The sequence below is a fragment of the Phaethon lepturus genome, unplaced genomic scaffold (genome assembly GCF_000687285.1).
Source record: "Phaethon lepturus isolate BGI_N335 unplaced genomic scaffold, ASM68728v1 scaffold495, whole genome shotgun sequence".
Taxonomy (NCBI): Eukaryota; Metazoa; Chordata; class Aves; order Phaethontiformes; family Phaethontidae; genus Phaethon; species Phaethon lepturus.
The window spans coordinates 4,610-29,095 of NW_010538125.1; the positions used below are offsets into that span (position 1 = coordinate 4,610).

Here is a 24,486-nt window from a genome sequence, read left to right on the forward strand (position 1 = left end):
TTAATAATTGAAAATAACCAATCTTCCCCTTAAAATTAAACTATAAAGTATGACATTTTAAAATTTATTTTCAATTCTAGTGCTATCTAAAAAATCCTGAAAAAAATGTATACCTGGGTAATATTTTATATGTATGTGTTTATGTATATATTAATATATACACATACACTTTTCTTTGTAGGTCATTTTAGCCTCTTAAGCATGTCTAAAGTTGTAGAAACAACAATCAATCTGGATCAGAAAGTAAACATCATAATTCTATACCTGTCCTGTAGTTTCCTTGAATCCTTTAACCAATTATACATTTTGTCTAAAAGATCTCTGTCAAAGGACCCCACCAGTGCATTATTTTCTACCAAAAGTACCAAAAAGGATACATTTCAGAACAATGTTAACAACTTCCTATTTAAAACAATACACAGCTTGTATCACTGCAAATGGTATGCTGTACTGACACTCAAAAAGAAAAAAAGGCTTTCCACTGCACTGATTCTCAGTCTTTGGCACAATAAACAGAGATTTAGTGATTGATACAAGAATCAAGGTCTGAAAAATTAGACATTAGTCAAACTTTTTCCAATGTGGATATATATATATATATTTGTGATTACATTTTTGCTATGTTTGGCAGAACTTGGATAAACCAACAGCCTGTGCTAGGCTTCTTTTGCAGTTAACGTTCCATCACAACTGAAATTGAGCATTTTCAGATTAGCAAAGTTTGGTATTTTTGTATTTAATAGAAATGTAAGTGAATTTACTGCCACTTTTTGCCGAAACCTGCCTTCCTAGGCAACTTGACTTTACAATCAAAGTGTACCTTGCTTGGTCAAAAATAGACTTCTGCTTGCAGTTTGTGGCATTACAAGTTTTATCACCTTTTTTTAATTGTGTAGCGATACTACGCACTACTCCAGCAGAGTAGTTCTCAACTCCGTCAGTCAGAAATTGCTTCAATTATTCTCAACTGTGAATAAAATGACTGTTGAAATGCATAACCTATCTGGAGGGCAATAAATAGCAAAAGTTTAAAATATATATTTCTTTCAAAGAATGTTCTTTCAGTTTATTTTTTTGCTAAATTTTTCTCCCCAAATCAGAACATTTTCTTCTAACCCATAATAGCAGCAGGGAAGCAGAAGTCTGTTCTGCTGTTCCTTAACTGTACCTGCTTCATACCATTCTGAAGTAAAACCCTTGGTAAAAATTACCAACCAATTAAATTAGCTTTTGCTTTTTCAGTCAACTTTCGGACTCTGCCTCTGCTAGATGTTCCAAAAGTTAGGGAGGTGTCTTCAAACAATAGCTGCCTTTGCTCTTCCTCAGAGTCATCTTCATTGTAAAAGGCTGTCCTCCTACCCTGGTTTCTAGTTCTCATGTGAGGTTCAGAATCTTTAAGCTCTTCAGACCCCTCCTCCATAGGCTCGTCTATCTTTTTCCTCCTGCTTCTTGTCTGCATTTTAACATTCGCAGGAACTAAAACGTCCGAGCCCGGCTGATGGGTCTTTATCTTTCTTTTTGGCTTTCTACCCCCACGGCCTTTTTTTTGTAACAAGTCTTCCTTCATATTATTTTCAGAAAGAGAATTGGATGCAGTAGAAGCAGAGGCTTCTTCTGGTATATCCCTTGCAGTCTGGACTGCATTCTGTTCTGCAACCTTTTGCTGCTCAATAATTTGTAGCTTTTTTGGTTTTCTGCCTCTTTTCTTGTGTACCACTTCACAGCTACTGTTATTAGTCTCCACCTTCGGTTTCCGTCCGGGACCTCTTTTAATTGGAGGCTTTGAAGGCTGTCCTCCGTGCCCATTTACCTGAATGCTTCCTGATGCCAAGGCATTATTCTTGCAATCTGCTGTAAAGAAATGAGAGTACTTATAACAGATTTGCATTTACATTTGTCTTCACATTGCTCTAATAAAACTCTACTGAACTATCTGAATGCATTCACAGTGATTGTCAATCTGTCAAAATCTAAAAAACCCAAAGTAGAGCTCGAAGAGCTTCATGCCAGTATGCAACGAGGACTAACTTCTAGTTCGGTTTAGTTCAAGGTAGCTTGAAGGGGGAGGGAGGGGGGAAGAAAAAAAAAAGGAACAGCTTAAGTGTTTTTTTTGGCTGATATACCACCAGTGGAGAAAACCTCCTATTTTGTATCCACAACAGCAAAAAGCTGCTCAAGAAGTGTTGCTGCAAGGATCAGGAACAGATCGCAGCAGGTCATCTCTGGAGAAATGAAAAAGTCTCTTTCAGCCTGAGGTAGCATCCTTTGTAGCCAGTCCCTTAGACCAGGGCTACTTCAACAGTAAGCGAGGAAAAGGTTAGAAATGCAGGAGACTTCTTTTTTTGTTAAAGTATGCAATTTGCACAGATTTCTGCCATTAACAGACACATGGCAGAAGGTATTTGCCTGGAGACTTTTAAGGGCTATGAGTTTTTCCTTAGGTGGGTGGTACCCTACTTCCTCAGTGGGGAATGTCACAGGACCTCCTATGGAGATGTTCTGATACCAGAGCCCTTGCCTAAAACATGACCAGGAACAGACTCATAGCCAGCCAGCATGGTAGTGCATCCAGTCCTCTGATGGAACATCCACACACAGCTCCTGCTACGTTCAAATGTGTCCCATCATGCACTAAAAGCACAGGCCTGCACTGTGATACGAGCTGATGTACAGGAGAGGAAGGATCAGTTGAACAGCATTCAGCTATCTCTGACAAGACCACACATCCAGTTGTATAATGGGTGCATATTTAGCCATGCAATGTGGTAACAGCCGAGGCCTTTGTGAGAGTTTTCAAGGAATGGACAAGTTATTTAACTTATCAGACCACAAGCTGCTTTTTCAGAAGCATGGAAGAGTAAGAAAGAACAGATGATTCCAGGGAGAGGATGACTACAAGGAGTAACCAGATTCATTAGGTGGGGCCCAGTTTACAGACTACTGTTTGTCCATCTTCAGAGAAAAGATGCTTAGTGGATCTAGATTCTTCATAGCAGCTTCATAACAGTTCAAAGCTCCTTCATAAACAGGAAAGCTTTTACGACTAGGAGATCGCATTTCAATCTCCACAGAAGCTTTGAGTTTTAAGATATCCAGACATTGGAAGACCAAGCAAATTCAGTCAGAAGATTACATGAAACTAGGTCCAATCAATCCATACAAATATACTAAACAGAAGCAGTAAACACTGCATAGTTCTATTTTTCTGGGGCAAAAAAATGAAAGAACACAGGTGCAACTGGGATGCTCTGATCTTTATGCTTGTGGAGAGTGTCATCACCCTCAGTGTTCCTGACCCAAATATAACCCATAGAAGTTTTATTAGGTAAAACCCACAGGGTTTAAAAGTATGACCTTGCAGAAGTCTGCTTTGGAATCTGCGAACTTGTAACATGACCCCATAATAATTCAAATGGATGTATAGGCATATTTATGTATGAAAATTGTCTAGACAACACAGTTATCACACCATGGAAATGGTGCTACGAGTAGTCAAAACTATACTAATTTATCAAGAAGGAAACAAACTGTGACTGAGTTGTTCCATTAGACTTCCTCTGTTCTGCTAAATCATAATGCATACTAATTTCCCCACCCCCAAATTATCACAACTAAGGTACAATACTACAGCCACTACCTTAATAACTGGGGTGTAAAGTTCCAAAGAAATTCCATACCTTGTTGATTAACAGTGGAAGATTTTACTTTGCGCTTGATTTGCTTCTCTTTCTCGGGATTTTCTCTTGTGGAGTTATTCCTAGTATTATGACTGTAATCAGACTGACTAGGGATTGATACAGTATTCTGGTTCTTGGAATGTTTGGTTGAATTTTCCAGTACTGGGAAAAAAAAAGAATATTTAAGTTAAGTAGTTTATACCACATTGAATTTTATCTGTCTAAAAAGAAAGTAATGTTCTACTACAAACAAACAATTTGATTCAGTGACCTAGAAGTGAGAAAGCTTCCTGGATAAAATAACATAGCTTAACTTTCAAAGGCCCAGCAGCTTGAAAACAGAACCAGTCTTAACTGAGACAAATCAAGAAGCAAGTTTTATGTTTAAAAACATTCACAGCTTAAAAGACAACCAAAAAACCAACTTGCCTGACTTTCCTGACCCTGCAGTAGTATTGGACTTTGTAATTAAAGGCTTTATTGTTAAAGGCTTTGCTCCTGAAGAAGTAGATGGTTGCTCTGTAACAGCCACATCTGTTATCCCCCTATTGCTTCGAGTCCGCACAAGGGAAGCAGTTTCAGCTGCTTTTCCATTCATCTGAGGTGGAGCATGTCTCAGTACTGTTGACCGTGCAGGTGCAGAAGATGACGAGGTGGCAGAAGCTTCTGCCTTCAGCTGAGGTTTTATTAATCTCCTCTTCCTTTCAGGGCTGCAAAAAGAGTAACAATTTGTATCCTCAATGACCACTTTTTTATTTTGCAGGAATAAATAACATTACATGATAGTGTCCGAGATCATAGGAGTTAAACAACCACCTCTGCATGAAATGTGTTAAAAAAATATGTCATTTACTGTGGAAATTCACGTAGTTGTGAGTCTCTGAAAAGTGAATCTTCACAGTACATGCTATAGTTCTACGACAAAGCATGATGCCATCACTTATCCTCACAATGCTGTTTTATTGTATACGTTTAGCAGTTATTTCAATTTTAAGCACTTACACTAGGATAGCTCTAATAAAGTTTAAAACTCTTCCACATCATAGGGACTTGCATGCCAAAGCTATCATTCTGCAATACAGGGAATAGTAAAGCAAGTATTAAGAAAAAAGACACACTAAGTTCTTCTGTTTAGGTATGTCAAATTTGCACAGCGTTTCATGAATACTGTAAAGGAATTAATGTACCTGGATGCAACACTACTGGAAACTGAGCTGCTTCTACTTCTTTTTTTCCGTCGCTTCTTTATTGTATTTCTTTTATGAAAGCGTAGGGCAGATTTATAATCCGATAAAATAGAACTTATGTGTTCTTCAAAGAAAGCAGAAAGGCGCAAACTCATGCTGTAGATCTAAAAAAGAAAAGCCAGTAGACAAGTATTATAATTTTCTGAAGCATCATTTTACTTATTTATCATTGCGCAATAGCTAGAAAAGTAAACTGATTAATATGGAGATGTTTTAAGGAGATTTACAGTCTGTCTTAAGAAATCTACTGTAATCCACATGTAGGTTTGCTTTAACTATTTTCATGGTTTTGAAAAGTGTATTACAACTGATGATCACCCACAAAAGGAAAAATTAGAAAAGCCACCTTTCCAACTGTCCCTTCCCAACTGCCTGTCCCGAATGCACCCCTTTCTAGCTTCAGCAGAAAACACAAAGAGAGATCCTTAGCAGAATTCTACTGTATCATACCTAGGGTCAAGAAATCTAATTTTCTCCTGTTGCATCCTTATATCCTATATTTGAACATCAGTCTATTCCTCTTATGGATGAATTGATACTACCAGTGCATTGGCTGCAACAGGCACAACAAAAGCATTAGAATTATGTAGATGCACATTTTTCTTCTCTTTTTTTTTTTCCCCCCCTCTAGCCTTGGTTGATTTACAGGGACACCCGATCCCACTCAGTTTAGGTCACAACTAATTATTTGAGCACAGTTGCTGGAAACAAAAACACAGAACTGAACTGTCTAGATACTTTATGAGAGGACAGGGCACCTTCTTAGAATATGAAAATCAAGACAATATTCTAACAGTTGCCTACCTAATGACACACCAGACAAACTGAGTGCCAGACTAAACAGTAACTGCCACAGATTCTGAATGCATTACTGGAGAGGGCATCCAAAGAAGGATTTCATGAAGAAGTATGTAAAAAACTGTATAAAAATGTATGTTTAATCTGCCAAGGAGAAAAAAAAGCTGACTGGTTTAGGTGTATCCTTCAAGTAAGCATCACTGATGTAAAGTAAGATACTAAAAATACCGCTGAATGACAAGTCAGAGTAACAACATCACCATTCAACAACTGTGTTGCATGCACCGAAAGTACACAGGTTCTGGAATATTAGAATTCTTGACATCAGAACCTTCCACTTCTAATTTAGTAGAACTAAATTTAAGAGAGCTACAAGTTTACTACTATACCAGTCCGTTTGAAGAAACATGAAATAATACGCAAATGTCAGAACAATGTGTGAAACCACACTGGAGCTAAGATAATGTCAAGCATTCTCCCCTCTTGGTTTGAGGAGATCAAGAAAGAAAAACCACAAAAGAATCCGGACCTGCCACAAGCCCTGCCCTTGATGCAACCAAAAGACAAGAGACTGAATCTTAGACAGCCCGAATAGTGAGTGGGGGTGTCTGTTACTGACTGAAGAGAGACCAATTGCTGATCAGTCTTTCTTGCTACACACCTACTAAGGAATTTGTCCCTGCCTTTAAGACAGGAAAGTCCTGATGATTAACTTGCTATTTACAAGAGCCAAACATAAAAGCTATTAATAATTCTAGCCTACCACTTAAAGCATGTTAGAAGAAGAAAAGCTACACAGAAGCCTTGAAGTGTGTAAATGTACATTTATAACTTCCACTGCTAACAGATACTGCACCTACAACTCAATTATTAACTCTACCACTGGCAGGGCATTTCAGTATCAGCTCAGTAAGAATGGCTCTGTACACTAATGCTTTATGTAAACAGTTCTGTTTCACAGAAATCTTAAGTGCTTCATTACAATCTCACTGCATACCAATGAACAGCATATATTGTCATTATCCTCTACTCTATACCTGGGTATTTCAGTTTGGGGCTCTTGTCTGTGTTTTGAAAATACAGTTTCTACCCCAAAGACATCAGTTAAATTCCACTACTGTACCCACAATCATGTTTCTACAGAACTTTCCTTCAATGTGGTTCTCCCTTTAGATCCACTTTCAAATAATTACTTTTGAAACACACTTGCAGAACATCAGAACTTTAGGCATTAAACAGCGTATGTTCTTTCCCCTTAAAATACAAAGCTATGCTACCTTCTCAGAAATATTCATGTTTAAAGATCAGAAATAATTAAACTTGTTTTTGAAGTGATCAATTACATTGTCTGTTTTTCTGTCCTGTATTTTTCAGATGGAAGTATTCTTTCAAGCAACAAAAAAAGAAAATAAAGTCTTACCCTTGATCTTTTACTTGGTGTATAGGCCTTGGAATTGCTGAAAATGAGCCTCACATCTTTACATAACTCCATCGGTGACTCATAGTTGCCAGCTTCCAGCGTTTCTCTAACAGTAGCAAAATCCATAGGAGTGTCAATAATATCTCTATAATCCTGTTAAGAAATAGCAAAGCCATGTATTACAATTTTTTTTCCGAAGTCTTAACATATCATTTTCATTAGGACACATTTGATAAACCTGTTTAAACCAAATGTCCTCTTTAAGTAGGTATTGAAGACTACTAAAGACGTTTTGTTCCTTTCTACTCATGCACAATGTAACTCCTCAGACATACTCAACAGGATTGAGAAGTTAACTGATACAACATCTAATTAATTTTGTAAACAGATTTACTGAAATACAGAGCTCAAAATTTTGTGTCCTAATGGTTATATTACTGACAAACTGCCATGAACGTAACTGTGATGTGAAAACGTGACTACAAACTCTGTGTGGCTTAACGGCTCAAACTTGGTAGTCAGCCTAAAACTGAACCTCTGAATGGTCACAGTTGGAAAAAACACCTCAAAACCCACAAACCACCTAACAACTGGATTATAACCATCTTTCCTGTTCTAAAATACTCACTGGATATTCAAGGAGATCCACTGGTTGTCGAAATGGTTCAGAGTCTTCACACTGAAAAATGAGATTCAGCAGCTCCTGGCATTGCTTCTTCCATGATTGAATGTCATACGACTGAGCTCTATTACGTAGCCGCCGCTTTGGCTGATGATCCTGAAATGACAGTATTTTCTGGTATGTATTAAATAAACTAGCTGTTTTTACAAAAATCTAATGGAAAAGGTACCCTGCAGGATACAAATTCTAATTAACGAACTCACTAACACACAACAGCACAGACAGAAATGCTTTTACATTGAACTCAGTAGAACAACATGTCACTAAGTTCCAAACTTTGCAAAACCTGAGATTACACGATAATAAAAACTTTTTTGGTTTTACACTCCTTTGTTTACAAATGCATGTCTAATTATGTATAGCACTATAAATCATGAAGAAAAATATTTACCTTTCTTTTTCTAGTGGAAGTTCCTGGCACATTTGTATCTTTCTCTTCTTCCTTTGAGCAAGATAATGAGTCGCATAAAAAGGTTAAAAAAATACAAGCGTATATGAGTAGGTGAGCCCTTTTATACTTCACTTATAATTTGAGCCTTTACAGTTCTATCCCTCTTCATCTGGGAAGCATTTCATGTGACCATCAGTTCTGAGAACCTCTCAGAATTCTAAGCACCATCTGAATTCTCAAATAAACCATTAAAGCTCCCTGTACTAGAGGAGAAGAGGAGGCTGGATTTTTACCCAGTTTCCCAACTGACAAGAAGAAACATTTAATTGACGGAAAAGTACACACCACTCCCTTACAGCAACTGAAAACAGTACTTTTGTCTCCAGTAGGATAGAGACAGTGATCCCTTTTCTCCAGTCTATCAATGCCAATGTCTAAGACACAACCACTTACCTCATCAGAGTCAGACAATACTTTCTTCTTCATTGCATTGTATAATGGAATGATGTCATAGCAACTCTGGTCTCTGTGTAAAAAAAAATATACACTAACATTTATTTTCCATCTTCACCTATGGATCAACTGTATTTTGCCTAGGATAAGGAAAATGTTTATGAAGCCATTCCCAAATAAAACTATCAATAAATTGTTTAGTGCTGTATGAATACTAAGAGGACTGCAGTAATAAGAAAAGCTAATCTGCTCAAAAAGCTGTAAAATACTATCTGCACTCTGTATAAGAGACCACTTAAGAGTGTCAATGTTTTAACATTACGAATCATAAGCCTTTACCATGAATTTAATAGCATTAGAAAAATCTATTACTATACCACATAAAGGACTTTGGGGCCCTGTATAAACCTGTATCATTAACTCCACAAAACAAATACTGATTTTCAATTCTTGCATAACATAGCAAAATCCTACACAAAAGCAAGCCCAAAGGTGTTCTACTATGTAGCAATACAAACCACCAGAAAAAAAAGCAGTAAACGCTCAGCAACTCTATACTGGAATCGTAATCCATAATACAGGCTATGGTGATTATCACTAGAACAGCTGGGGAAGAAAGAAAGGGGAGGGGGAAAAAAAAAAAAAATCAAGCACGCACCCCACCCCACCCCCCCATCATCTTCTTTTTAAAAGACTCGGGTAGCTTAGAGACTAAGCCTTAGATTCTCAGAGGCATTTAGATATTTCACACTCATTAGAACCACGTGATTTGCATTTCACAGTCTAGGCCTTCTACCCTGTATTTAGAACCCTAAAAAAAAAGGCTGGGCTTTATATGCATTGCTAGTTCACTTAAATGTGTATGTTAACAGACACAAGCTATAGGCCATTATTAAATAAGAATAACTCTGTGTTGCACTGATTTAGCTAAGCCAATTAAAAACAGACACTTTGAAAAACCCTGACCTGCTTAATTAATCAGAAAAAAGCCACGTAGGACAAAGATATTAAAGAACAAAATTAGTAATAGAGAAGCCTCTTAGATACATATCTGTTCCTAAAGGTATATTTAATGAAAAATTCTAACATCTGAAGCAGTTAAGTATTTTTCACTCTCCAGCCAATAACAGAAATCACAGGCACTGAAGACAACAACAAGATCTATGTATGAAGACAAAGTCCTAGATTTCCAAAATACATCATGCAATTCTAATGTTTTTAAGACCACACCAAATAAAAAAGAACACGATTCAATTTAACACTGAGAAATTACATCACTGAAAGTGCTGTGATTTTTGTTAGACTAGTGAATTATCTTGCCATTTCTACAAGGTTGGAACAGCAGCATTCACTGTGTGCAAGCAAACCAAGACAGTAGACACACATAGTAAGCTCTTTTACAAACTTCAGGTCTCCAGATGTGTCAACTGATTTGAGAAATCTGCAAGATTTCTCACCCAAGTTTTTCTATAGACAATAATAAAAAGAACTTCTGAAAGACTAGTATTTCTGTCGACTACAAAGCCTCCAATTTTTATTTTGCATATGAAACAGCATTTTCAATCACGTTATAAATTGTAAAAACTTTAAAACTAAATGCCCACCATTGTATTAACATAGGCAATATTCAAACTGGAAATTAGAACTCTTACCTGTAAATGCATCTATCACTCTTTGAAGATATTTAGACCCGTTTTTGTCATCTAGCAGAAAGCCTCTTGAAATAAAATGCCATGCCAATCAATGTATTATAAAACTGCACCTTGTTTTGTAAACTTAGGTACTCTTCGTCAAGACAAGCTTTATTCTTTTCTGCCCCAACAGCAGACACAGGCATATTCAAGTGGTAGAGCTATCTCACTTTAAAATTCAGATCTAAAAAGGCTTAAATACCTTGGCAAGAGATAGGATTAACAACAGACCTACTAAGCCACTCACTTTATGAAGTGTAGCAGAAGATCTGTGACAAATTTGGCAGATTTGACAATAGGACTTCCAGGTTCATTAAATGTGCGAGTATTATGTTCGATGTACCGGACTTCCCACATTAATGAAGAAAGGCGCCTGTGTATGGAATGAGGGAAGAGGGTGGGGAAAAGACAACAGACTTTATTTCTGGCACGGTCTATGAAACAGGAGAAAAAGCCTTACAACCTTCTTCCAGTGTATTATCCCATTCATCTTTTTTTTTTTTTTTTTTTTTACATTAAATCAGAGAACACACACTTTGATACGTTGCCCTAAGTGACCAGCAGAAGGGCAGCTTCCTCAGGCTTCCTGCTCTCGTCTTATGACCTGCAATAATTTATACAAATGCCTTTAAGAACATACAGCTGATGATCCTTAGGAAAATTCAGCTGTGACACTTGCTTTTATTATTCATTTATAATATACATAACCTACCCTATATCACCTCATAAAACACAGCTAAGGATTAACGAAATACTAATAAAAAATTACTGAAAGTATACATTTTTTCTGACAGATAGACAACGCTCAGAATTACTCACATAGCTCTGATTTAATGACCTAACTATAGAATAGCCACAACATTATGAAAAATGATGCACAAGAGCAAAAAGAACTGAAAAAAATTTAAAATCTAAAAAAAGATGCAGTAAAAAAAAGGGAAAAAATCTAAAAAAAGATGCAGTAAAAAAAGGGAAATACATACTATTTCAGATAAAAACTTTGATAGCATGGCAGTTACAAATACATACATCTCCTATTTTCATACTACCAAAACACGATGAAAAGAAATGCTGCACAAGTGTTTTGTAGAGTGAAGCAGGGGACCACTGAACATGTTTAGTGTAGCATAAGCAATTTAATCATGTTTATGGGTCCAGCATTTAGTTCTACACAGTGCCAGCAGTGACTGGCAAAGATTGTATTTCTCTGTTTTGTATTTTTTAAAAACACACAGCATGCTAAGACTCCTGGATCAGGAGAGAGAAAGTACATACGCCTCACGAAAAGCTACCAAAATCACAAGCAGTTTGAACAGTCCCTCTTGCAGAAGGTAAAGAACAAATTTTCACACAAGGCAGTTGTGTATTACCTAGCCAGGCCTTGGCAATACTACAAACTACTAAAAACAGATTTACTGAATAAGGTATGCTAATTATCAAAAATAACTGTTTATTCTTTTGACAAGAGAAACAAAATACAGTAGAAAGTCCTTCTCACCTTGGATTTGCAAAGCAGTACATTATAGAAAGCAAAGTTGGATTATCTTAGATCACACAATAAACATGGAACAATAAATGTGCATTATTGCATTATAATATAAAAACAGTGATATTTTTGAAAATGAAAAAGTTATTTTAATTTAGAACTCAATCTTCAGTTAGTATGCATAAAGTACTACAAATTAACTTTAAAATTTGGCCCAAACCCAAATGCTATCCACGTTTATTCAAAAAAAGTATTAGAGGGACATTGATTTTCCAAACAGAACTATCCCAAGAGCCAAAGGAAACAGAAGTAATTTAAACAAGCATACTCCTACATAGATATTTACTGAAAAAAAAAAAAAAATATAGCAATTGCAAACAGTTCAGGAAAACATCAAAACATTAAAACTTACTTTTGTTGCTGTCCAACAATTTAGAATTTGAAGGCCAACAATTTAAGAAGCTATTTTCTGTGTAGCTTCTTAAGTGATGCTAAGATTTTATTTATTTATTTTTTAAAGTACATTAGGACAAAAGCACTTGAAACATTTCTAAGATTTCTCTGATTAAAAAAAACAGATTAAAAAAATTATGAAACAGAAACTTAATCTTTTTGACTAAAAGTCATTTTACTGAACTAGTCCCTGGCTCTGCAATTTGAATCTCACATGGAACAATCCATTTGCATAAGGAGGAATCTGAATGCCTTATAATTCTAAAATACATGTTGGAGAAGAGATGTTCAATCCTTTTTAAAGCTTTGTAAAATGGAAATCTAGACCAAGGAGAGGAGATGGGAGAAACTGAAAGTGCACACCTGTACCCATCTCCTAGTTGGGCATTACAAGACAAAGAGCTACCAAAAATATGGTTGGCAGCATTTCACAGCAGGAACCAAGACTTGGATCTAACCTGTAAAATCTGCTTTCCAGTCTTTGTTTTATGGTACTGAGGTCTGTGGGATATGCCACAACAGTGCAATACATTGGGTAAGCTTGAAGATCCACAGGTGCCACAAATGCAGAAGCAATATCTAGATAGAATGAACAGGGATTGGGTGTGGGGAGGGGGAAGAACAAAAAAGAAAACAAACCACAAACAAAGTTATACCACAAAAGTCCTTTAGCAATTTCAAGATCCAGTCCCCCCCCAAGATATGCTATTTCTTCATGTTTGAAACACATAGCGCTTTCCCCAAAATAACAACTATGCTAGATACTCTGAACAAATTGTGGTATTTTTACACATAAAAATGTTTGCTGAGGTGTATGCTGTTAAGCACAATCACTGCAGTGACTACCCATTCTTGTGCATGAAACACCATGCTCCTCAGAGACATGGCAAGTGCATGCAAAATACACCCATTCAAAAAATATATTTAAATGTCTGTGTTACACATGTATGAAGACATGCGATTCAGTACTGTTATTTACAACACAGGCTCATTTCATTTGGTTTTATATTGCCATTTTCCCATCTTCAAACAAAACAATCATTAAATTCTTACCATAAAAGTTACAGTACTTTTTCACTCTCATTAAGATATGGGGAAAATCCACATTCAAAATAAAAACAATCTCCTGCTCCTACCTAACAGCAAAGAAGCCTTCTAAAACCAATCCACCATAATGCTAGAAGACTGCGGAGTAATTTAAATCTGTGCACCTACACAAACTTCGTTTTTTCCTCCTGTGCTTAGAAGCATCATAGGTGCTTAGACACATCATGCTAACTTTACACCTCAAGGGAAAATACAGTAATACAAAAACGTAAAAGCCCTTTAAAGTCTCTCTCTAAAGTCTTTAAAAACAGAAAATATGTTGTTGCTAAACAAACTGCTCTTCTTCTAAAAGCTGTTTACTTATTCTTATGAATGTTCTAGCAACTGCTACTTTGTACCATTATGCACCACATATGCTACAGTTAAATCCCAAAATAAGCAGTATACCACACAACATAATGCAAAATGTAAACCTCTTAGACAATACAGTGAAAACAACTAAAATTTAAATTTCCTCACAAGTTTTTTAAATGTAATTCTGTACTTTGGATTAGTGCACTGTATGGATATTTCCTTTCTTTTGGAAGCAAAGGGAAGCTTCTTATGCAGTATGACACCACAGAAGTAGTAATGTGCAACATTTAGACATCAGAAGTATTTCAAGAGTTAAGAGGGTTTTGGCTTTTTTGAAACATGAGCATCTTACCTTGCCTCAAGCACTTAAAAATGAGTTACAAAAAAATTACGTGACAACTTATATATTTACTTTTGACCACTGTTACCAAAAACCTAAGACTGCCGACTTAACAGAGTTTGCTCATCATAAAACATACAAGACTTATGATTCAACCTGTATTTCACTGATGGATCTCCATCTCAGACACCCATTTTTGACGATATAAGTGTTGGAGTGGTGTTAAATGCTTTACCAATTACCTTTTCAGAAGCTGCCTGGAAAGAGTAATTGCTCTACAACCAAATAGCGGCTTTTCATAAGTTAATCAATTGATTTATCCTCAACATTTTGCTTTTTCCTCAACGTTTTGCACAACTAAGGCAATGTGGGCTAGAAAATGGGCATGAGAAAAGGCTAACACAAGGGAAATCTACACATAGGTATCCATTCTCGAAGTATGTAAGACTTCTTTTTTCCTATCTGCCTGCACTATAGTTAATATTCTGTTCATCATAAAGTTTGCAATTTTAACCCCAACAAGAAATTGATAGTTCAGGTAAAAAAAAAAAAAGTACTTGTTTTTAGCATGTAAAACCCAAACCCGTATGACATGTCAAATTATCTACCAAAAAGTGAGTTACCTTTGAAAACAGGAGAAAATTTAGCTGTTGTATGTACTCACTATATGAAAAAAATTAAAAATTTGCAATGAGGAAGCTTTGTTCCAGTTAAGAGGTAAAAAGGTGTATTTTATCACATTCATTTTTGGTAATTTCAGAAGTACACAAACATAGCCTGAAAAATGTAACACAGAAACATCTCCCACATTACTCAGGATTTACCTAGAGTCATGAGTTGGTTTATCCCTGCAATAATTCTGTCGCACTCCTCATCTCGGGTCCTGGAACCCCACTCTCCATCCAGAGGTTTGTAGAGCAGCGTTCTACGCTCATCATCTGTTAAAGGAACACTAGTTCCCAGTTCTTCTGGAAATACAGCTAGAATGTAACATGAGAACTAAATAAAACATATATCTTTGTATCTTGTGTAATACCTATACATACAATTAAAAGATATCTAACGTCATTTTACCAACCCAAAACAAATGCACGGTTCTTGATTTGCTCAAAGACATTCTGTATGCATCCAATATCCTTTCCATATATTGTTGTATGTTAAATTTAAATCCTTACAATGCAGTTTGGTATAAAGTCCTCCATGAAAAAAGATTTTTCCTCTTCTGAATAGCTAATTATAGAATTTATTTTAGAACCAGGTAAGACACTCCTTTATCACAGTTAAAGTTTGTGTTTTGGTTTGGGAGTTGCTTTTTTTAAACCTCAAAATTCTTGGTAATGATTTCTGTAATGAATGGACGATGATTTTCAGATGGAGTTTAAGATAATGACTTTGATGTTGACACTAAAACATTTGGAACTGTAGTGGTTCCACCTTGTCACAGTCTTGTGAGGTCAAATGCTAAAACCAGAGCTCTTGAGAAAGCCAATTAAAAGTGCCACCACCCTAGCATTCTTGAGGGCCTACCCAACTTTGACAATTCATAATGTAACAGCAGATTTTCAGAGTATGGTGCAAAGTGCTCCTCAAAAAAAAAAAAAAAAGAGTAACAAAAGTCAGTATTTGTGGATACAGCAAAAAAAAAAAAAAAATCAAGTTCAGGTTTGTTTATCTGCCTATTTTAATTGCTTTAGTCATCACTCTAACTTCTGTATTTTACTGATGATGAAGAGGTACCCATTAAAAGGAGGATTGAACCAAAATGAAAAGTTGAAATGAACACATTCACAACTGAAAAGAATTAAGAATTATTTATGGTTACTCATATGTTACTTTTGAGTGACAATACTGTCAAACGTTTCCTAGAAAACAGAAGGAAAAATGCTGATTTTTACTTAACTTTCTAACCAGACTTTTATGAAATCTTAATTAAAAAAAAGCTAAGTAAGGAAAGAAGAAATACTACATTCTCAACTGTCTACTCTGCAGCATGTCTATCTGCCACACATGCTGGGCCAGACAGGGAGCAAATCCTATTATCAAACTATGTCACAGGCGTATGTTGTGTCTTCAATGCACTGAAAGTCTGCAGGCATGCTGGCAGGTCTCAGAGCAGCCAGTCTCCTCAAAGCTGATATAAGGCACAGGTTTATCTTTAAGTCTCCCTAACTGTACAAAAGGTTAACTTTAACTGTACATCATCTGTTAGAAGTTTTCGTAACATTTCTATTTCCAACATACACTTAGTTTGCCTAAGTATGGCTGTATGTTTTTTCGCGGTTCATTAATCTGGATTCTCTTTTAGTTTAGTAATTGATTTAAGGATGTTCTTCAAATGCAACTGGTTTGTGGGCCTTCCCCCTACTCCCCAAGAGAAACAGGGTTTAGGTAAAATCATACAACTTCCTTTTTTTTTTTCTTTAAATACACTCTTAAAGAAAATTATATTATTAATGTACCATACCATTACTTGGTATCAGCTCCATGTCCCAAGGGCTCATCTTCTCAGTATCACCATTGTCCCAGCTTAAAAATAACCACATTTAAATTATCTACTAATATTGCTTCAACAATATAGTTATTTAATGTTTGCAACATAATTTATTTCTATACCACAGAGTATTATAATAAACTGGTACAGCGAGATGCATGACTGAAGCAAGTTGGTCAGTCAGTACTTCAAATGAAATAACTAATTAAAATAAAAGATTGAAGATAAATTTGCTAACCAGACATTGTAGCACTGAAATAAGCTATCAGGGTAATCAGGCTGAAGAGGTTCCTGGCTTTCAATTGTTCCAAACCACCAAGCATCATCTATCACTGACCTGAAACGATCACCTAGGAAAGAACACAAAGTTTTTAGGTCCTTTTGGCTTGACCTTGAATACAGAAATCCTCTTAACACTTCTGGCATCAACAGGCAAACAGGAGTCATATTGTTTTTTTTTTAAAAAAATTAAATTATTTCTGAAGACTGCCTTTAAACCAAAATGAAAGAGAATATGGCATTAAAAAAATTAATGATTTGCAAATCTATCTACATATTCTTTATATATTAATTTATTTCTTAACTTGATATAAAAAGTAAGAGATTTCAATGCTGTAAGACTCAAAACTACTTGCATTGAATACTACATGCTATCTTAAAATAACTGAGCACTGTGACACTTTTGTACGCGGAATATTTTACATGCTGTTAAGCTCCTCCTCCTTAGTTTCTGCTTCAGGGTGCTTTTTCAGCTACCCAAATGTAACTCAAAAGTTCATTTCCTTTAATGTGCAGGCAATCCGACTGGTAAGAGAATAAAATTCATTAAAGCTTCTTCAAAAGGTTAGCAAAATAATTTATTATGACTTGAAATGGTTTCACTACTGTAAAGCATTCGCCCAGCTGAGAAAAAAGGTCAGAAGCATTATTAAAAAGAATTACACATGAGAATGTGTATTACACACCATGATAAACTCTAACATTTTCTGTAACACGTGCCACAGAATTTAGAAACAATTTTTAGTGAACTATTTGGTTTGCTCAATACAAGAACAAATTTTAAGTCTGAAATTCCAAGAATTGCACATTTTTGTTTTCATGGGATTTGCATATACACACACTTTCTCAACTGCTGCAATGTTTGCTCTATTTCAGTACATCCACATTTTGCTCAAATGCTTGCTGCAGTTATCTGAATTAACAGGAAGTTATATTCGCAAAAATGTTCTGCTTTCTTTACTGCAGGTTTTTTTTTTATTTTAATAGATTGCAAGTAATTCTAGGATGATTACAATGCTTCCACTAATAGTCCTAATTGTGATGAATGTAATAGAACCACATATACCAGAAATATCTGAAATGCAAGATCAAAAACGTAAATAAGGGATGATGCTTTGTTTTAAAGGAATAAATTATTCTGAAGAGCTCTTAAAGTACAGTCTCCCAATATAGCATTCCCTTGTGATCAGTTTTACAAAGAAATGTGTGTAGGTACAACTGTGAATGCCTTTATGGAGCTGAACATTAAGCAGATCAAAACCACTTAAAGGAGTGTATACTGGCAGCCACTTCCACTTTCTCAAGAGCCGCAGCATTCCTATGGACAGAATGCAAAAGCAGAAAACAACATGATTGAAAAGGCCTGCAGAACAATCTCTTGAATCACTATTTTTCCAACGTCCTCTGTGTTACCTCATCTATGCGGACAGCAGACCAAAAATCCTTATTAGAAGAAGGATTTAGCATAATTTTCCAGAACTGTGTATCATGAGATAATGTTAGCTTGATGAAAATATGAACTGTATGTTTAACTTAAAGTAGCTGCTATGCAAGGAGACAGATATGCACACCCATCTAACAACATGCAGCTAAAAGCTACTGGAATAGCTTTTAGGCCAAGTATTGATCTTGTACTTAAAACTACAGTAAGACAAAGATATGCATAAATAGAATCTGGGTAGGAATGAGAACCTGACACTTCAAAGTTTTTAAGTTGCATGAATCTGAAAGGATTCATACATTAATATACATTTAATATTTAAAAATATAAGTATCATAGATAAGCGTATCTTCTTCCCCGAAACAAACAAAAACCAAACAACAAAACCCACCAAAACACCAAGGACTGTTATTGGTTAAATGACCATTGTTTTAATGACTTAAAGTGCAGCCAGAAAATTTTACATCCAGTGACTCTCCAAATAGTAGCTATAAAAATACTGATTTGTAGGCTAAGTGCCAGAAAACATAGCGGACTAAGAAAAGATAGTATCAGTAGTCCTACACAGACAAACCAGTCACCGCATGACAAGAAACAAGTATCAGTTTTTGAAGAAGAGTTATGGTGAAAGTTCAGAACAGTTGAGCATGTCAAATCAATCTTGGGGATTTCAGATCCACATGGTTAAATACTCAGAACAGTTTCATGTACAGCTCTAAGGCATTTCTCCTTATGCTGGGGGAAAATATGATCTACTTTCAAGGAACATTTTTATATTGTATTCCACACTGCAACAAAACCACACAATTTGTTCCAAGTACATAAGCACACACTAGTACAATATCCAAAGCATCCATGTAGAGAGCACAATAGCACTCTGGAAGACTCCTGGAGGAGCTGTAACAGTTTTAACAGCAGTGTCTTTTCTGTTTCTGCTTCAGCATTTCATAGAGTCTCAAAGATGGAGACTATTTTACCACTATTTTTGCCACCCAAAAGAGGAACTGAAGTATGAACTCTCACACACACTTGTCAGAGCTACAAGCTGGTATTAGACACTACTGGCCTGAAGCTCACATTATTTACATTGAAGGCTTGACAAACAGTTCTGGCACTTCTCCGTACTTTTTGTGTAACACTGATTCTTTCCACACTGCAAGTTTCTAGAAATACAGTTGCTCATGCAGGAAGGAGATGGTAACTGTGCTCATAGTCTTGAGAGCGGCAAGGGTAACGTTTCAAAGTCCCTCCTCTACTCCCGGATTTCTATCACAATGGCTGACAGATGACTTCTGGCTAGGCTGTTCACATACAAGGTACAGCAGTCATTATTCTACTGCTTCTGTCATCTTGTGGGAAAACCTCTATGGAATGGCAGAGGAGGGCAAGACCACAGATCCATAACCACCAGGAAAGAGCAAAGCTAGGTGACATTATTAGTAGATGTCGACCAATCTTGTCTCTTAAGGGATCTTTAAACTGAAATGATCTCTAAAGAAGAAATCAAGGTTTACATTTCCTATTGAATCACAAGCCTAGAGTCTTTACCAAATTCCCCACAGAACTGAAGACTAGCTGTGTTTTCAGACAACATAATGTAAAGTATGAGATGATAGGAAACTTACTAATATGGCATCATTTAATTTATACATCTACTGTTAAGGCACACATCCTAAGCAAGGATATCATGATGTACATCAAAGGACAAGAGATGAATTATCTTTCCTGGCAGAAAAGTCAGGTAAGAAAAAACAACAAAAAAAGAGCTTTTAACATCCAGTTGCACCACTTCTTCAGGTTACTTAGCTACAATGAACTTAGGAGAGGACAGCACTTTGAAAACAGCAAATTACGGACTAAAGAAGGCAGCATATTTGGAGAAACATGTGTCCTATCACTTGTTTCTACACAGGCAATCAGATACACCATCATGTTCTTGCATTAGAATTCTCCTATATGATGCTTTGCCTGAAGTAGCAAGAAATGCTGCCAAGTCAGCTGTGTACAAGCTAGCCACGCCTCCTGAATGGAAGAACACAGGAATTGAGTTGGTACAGTTAATCACTGCTACTTTACAAAAAAATGTGTTTAACATTAAGACCCGCTTTAAAAAAAACAAAGGCAGGCTACCTTTTCACTTTCAGGAGCATGTCACTTCACAGAATATACTGAGACACTAGAAAGGACCTAACAGTGCCTAGAATTCAGTAAACATGGTATCATATACAAATTTCTCTCTTAGGGGAACAGAGTTCATCCTGAACTCTGAAGAACCAGTAATACTTGCTTAATCTTTTAAGTTTCAGGGACAATCTAAGGCTGTTCCTATGAATGAGAACATACGTATTTCCTGACCTCCTGAAGAAATCACCACCTTAGAGCATCATTTTGTCATAATGCAGCTTTCTCTCCCTCTAGTTAGATTTCATTGTTGAAAGGTCATCTTTGTTGTCATACGGAATAGGTGACTAGGAAATAGATCTGACCGGAGGATGTGCCTGTCATAGACATTCTCCATTATCCAAGACTTTTAAATAACTAAGCATGGGTAAAGTAAAACGAATCAAAAACATCCCCACATCACACAGCAGTGAATTATATACACTTCAGTGAACCTAAACTGTATGGGGTTTAGGACATAATTCAAACAAGTATAAAGAGATAGGAAGGGCACTTTTGTTGTATAATCTAGAGATCATAAATTCTACATGGTAGAGAATATGTTTCCATATTTCCAGCAGAAATTCCAGAAGTGGGGGGAAAAAAAAAAATTCTAGTAGCAATGCAGCTGTAGCAGGGTCTTCGATCCAAAAAAAGAGTACAGTATGTTATCAGTTATCAATAAACACCGTATTTATGAACGGTATTCTTAATTCCTCTCTGCAAACACACAACTGAGATTTTCTTTGCACTTTCTTTTAAAAGATCAGCTTCAGTATTTTGTTTGCTTGCTGTAGTTTCAGTCAAGGACAAAGTAGGACCCCACATCCAAATACGGACAGTTTATTCTCAGATTTCAACACAGTATTAGGATTTTTTTACCATAACCTACTTTTTAGTAAGTTACCATGAAAAATAGGTACACATTTTGAAAAACAAACAAAAAAAGCCACACAAAAAAACTCCCCATGCAACTCACCTATATTCCATCGCCTATGTTTTGCATCATCAAATTGCTGCCTCAAAACTAGGAAATCTATGACATCCGGCATATCATGGTACCTAATTGCCATAAAATACACAACTATTAAGCAATGAAACAGCAAAAGCATAAAGTTAAGCAATTACATTAAAAAAAATCCACTTTGAATTCAACACTTCAAAAGCAAAAGCTCAAGTCACAACATTAAAGGTATCTCTTAACTTTATGCCCCCCCCCCGTCCCCCCCCCGAAAGCCCCCTATATGAATATAATATTGCGTTCCTTACTTCATGGTAAATGATCCTCCAGTTAGTTTACCCGTATCAGGGTCAAGAAAAGCTAGTTTAAGACAGCAGAGAGTAGGCAATCCCACTTCATACTTAATCCCAACAATTTTCATCAGTTCTTGCTCCTGGAATAAACAAAATGTTATGTAGCACCACTGCAGTCAAGATGAAAATAGTAACTTTCTGAAACATGAAAATATGGGTATACTGCAAAGATGAGATTTCTGCCAGAACATGTCAAAACCAAGTATCTGAAATTCAGCCTTCCAAAGCAAACTATTATCTCCACAATATAACTTGTATGAAAAGTATTTTGCTATGATGTGTAACCACCTCATCTGCTCAAGCAGATGCAAAAAGTAGTACAGTTTAAGGTCTGATTTCATCTGACTATTTAAGTTAACTGTTCCCCATTATCTTAAAATATTAAAAGCACAACATCATCTGTATCAATCTTTTTTGTTAATTGCCAAACTTCTTTTTATATTAAGATACCAAACATAAATAAGAAACAAGTCATACCCGTAATTCCATTTTATGCCATGGTTGTTTCTTGGGATTAATACTATATATTTTGTTCTTCTTAGCCATTACAACATATGCTTCATGACCTTGTCGGAAATAGTAGACCTAAAAGTGAAATGTGACAGTTATCTATGAAAGACTTTGAGGAGTTGAAATGCTAGCACATCACTGCCATACATTGTGTGTACTTTTTATCAACTTTTTTCTGCTCAGTTTTCCTGCAAAAGGCACAGGTTCTCAAAAAATTAAGTGGTGAACAATTGAAGCAGGTATCATAGAAATATTTACAGAAAAAGTAGGGAAGATTTAGAACACCATTTTCCCTATGAGCAAAATATCCTAAATTACACGTGAGACCAAAACAAAAGCAGTAACAAAAACACCCATTTATCACCGCACTACAGAACAATTCAATAACAGGAACATGAATTCCACTAATCCACCTGGTTATTCATCACTGTAGGACAGCCCTAAGATACAATCAAGTATCACTAGATTCACTATCTGGCTAGTCATATCTTTTTTGAACAAGAAATATATTCTAGAAGGAAAATTCAGCTGCTTATTGTTCAGGTAAAATTTTGGTGTTCGCTTCCATACTACCGAACAAACAGCCTAACAAAGACAGGAACAAACTGAAAGTAGGCATTTTAAGAATGTGTTAAAAATTTTGAAATCCTTCCACTATAGATTTCCACAATTCAGACATCCAGAGTCTATTAGTTTTACTTTGATTCGGTTGTATATGATACCATGTGAATGAATGTTTTTGTTATAAACCATCACTGTAATGAAGTAGTAAGCTTAAAACCTTAAACATATATTCAAGGAATAGATCTGAAATGTGAAATAGAGGTTCCTCAAACTAATTAGAACAAATATCTGATAAAACAGCTGTATTCCAGGTACAAATGCATTCCAGATAAGAACTCCTCTAGAAGTGCCCCAAGCCATGAACATCCCATGAACATGGGACTTCCATCAAGTAGGATGAAGGAACAATAGCTTAAATGTAAAAGTCTAACACAACAACAAAAAAAAAAGCACAAGTGAAAAGCGCTCAGTAAGTTTTAAAATACAGTTATACAAATAAACACACTGTATTTTCTACACACTTTCCAGAACTGTTGTATCATAAAAGAGTACAAACAGGAGTCTGTCCAGTTTCTACATTAACAGTTACTGAACTTTCTTCATGTCACATGGCAATCTTTTTTTTTTTTGAAACAAAGGACTCAGCATCACAGTTTTTTTAAACTCTTGTTTTTCAGAGTATTTGACATGCACAATGTCCTCATAAGGAAAAACTGCACAGTAGTTGCAGATGGCATGAAAGCAGTGAGAATCTCCTATACACTGTTAGAATCTAACTGGCAGTAAAAGGAACAGAGGCTACTGCGAGACAGATCTAAAATAATGCCAATTTAATTACACTGTCAAGACTGTGAGAATTGTTTCCCATACCTTCCAGTGAATCAAAACAAAAAAATCCACTTAGTGGCACAGGCTACAAAGAATTTCTCCTACACTTACTGTTTCTGCTAAACCTCTACATAAAGGCAACCCACTGTACACAGAAGTGAAACATTTTTATTTTGTAAATGGCTCTAATCATTACATCTTCCGTCAGAAGAACAAATTAGAAAGATATGTGTGGAAAAAAGAATTTATGCCTTTTCCCGGGAAATTATATTTTTAATCTTGATAAATTCTTGCTTCCACATGTTTGTTGTAGTACCCAGGCAAAACTGTTCTTTATTGTGTTAATGGCAGAATACTCCAATGAATATGAATTGTATTTTGATAATCAGACCAGGAAATTCCAGTCCCATCTCTGGTGTGTTTCCACTGTTTCTCAAGACACATGACAGATCTGTAAACGGTAGTATTCAGAAAGGGAAAAAGGGATGGTATGTGCTATTCTTATGCACTGAGTCTTAACTAAATATAGCACTACTATTTTTTCCTACTTGTTTGTGCAGCTGTAAGAGAATGAATCTGAAGTATCTCTCCTCCCAAATCTTACGAAATACACCAACCATCCACCAAAATGTTCAAAGGCCATACGCGACCTCTTCTCATCGTATTTCTCCAATTAAACTGATCTTTTATTTCTGTGGATCTCAAAAGTAACTTTCTACGTGAACAGCTTCTTTTAACAACTTAAATCTGGGGAGGGCAAGTATCAGAGATGGAATTTTAGACAGCAGCTTGATTACAAATGTACTCTCCATTGGTGCAACTACTCTTACTTTCTAGGCACAGGACAGGAAATTTCATGT

The 24,486-nt window shown here is 36.0% G+C and overlaps 1 protein-coding gene across 1 annotated transcript in view; it reads right to left on the reverse strand.

Moving 5' to 3' along the window:
• Positions 1-1,207: 1,207 nt before the first annotated feature.
• PHIP (pleckstrin homology domain interacting protein) overlaps positions 1,208-24,486 on the reverse strand; it is a 52,220-nt gene continuing 28,941 nt past the window's right edge. The window contains exons 11-26 of the mRNA XM_010286662.1: positions 22,202-22,309; positions 21,680-21,804; positions 21,390-21,472; positions 16,769-16,880; positions 16,504-16,565; positions 14,864-15,019; positions 12,757-12,877; positions 10,607-10,732; positions 8,669-8,741; positions 8,216-8,266; positions 7,771-7,920; positions 7,143-7,295; positions 4,865-5,028; positions 4,107-4,387; positions 3,678-3,839; positions 1,208-1,848 (exon numbers count right to left, since the gene is read on the reverse strand). Of these exons, the coding sequence (XP_010284964.1) occupies positions 1,208-1,848; positions 3,678-3,839; positions 4,107-4,387; positions 4,865-5,028; positions 7,143-7,295; positions 7,771-7,920; positions 8,216-8,266; positions 8,669-8,741; positions 10,607-10,732; positions 12,757-12,877; positions 14,864-15,019; positions 16,504-16,565; positions 16,769-16,880; positions 21,390-21,472; positions 21,680-21,804; positions 22,202-22,309 (2,568 nt within the window). The remainder of the gene's footprint in view (positions 1,849-3,677; positions 3,840-4,106; positions 4,388-4,864; positions 5,029-7,142; positions 7,296-7,770; positions 7,921-8,215; positions 8,267-8,668; positions 8,742-10,606; positions 10,733-12,756; positions 12,878-14,863; positions 15,020-16,503; positions 16,566-16,768; positions 16,881-21,389; positions 21,473-21,679; positions 21,805-22,201; positions 22,310-24,486) is intronic.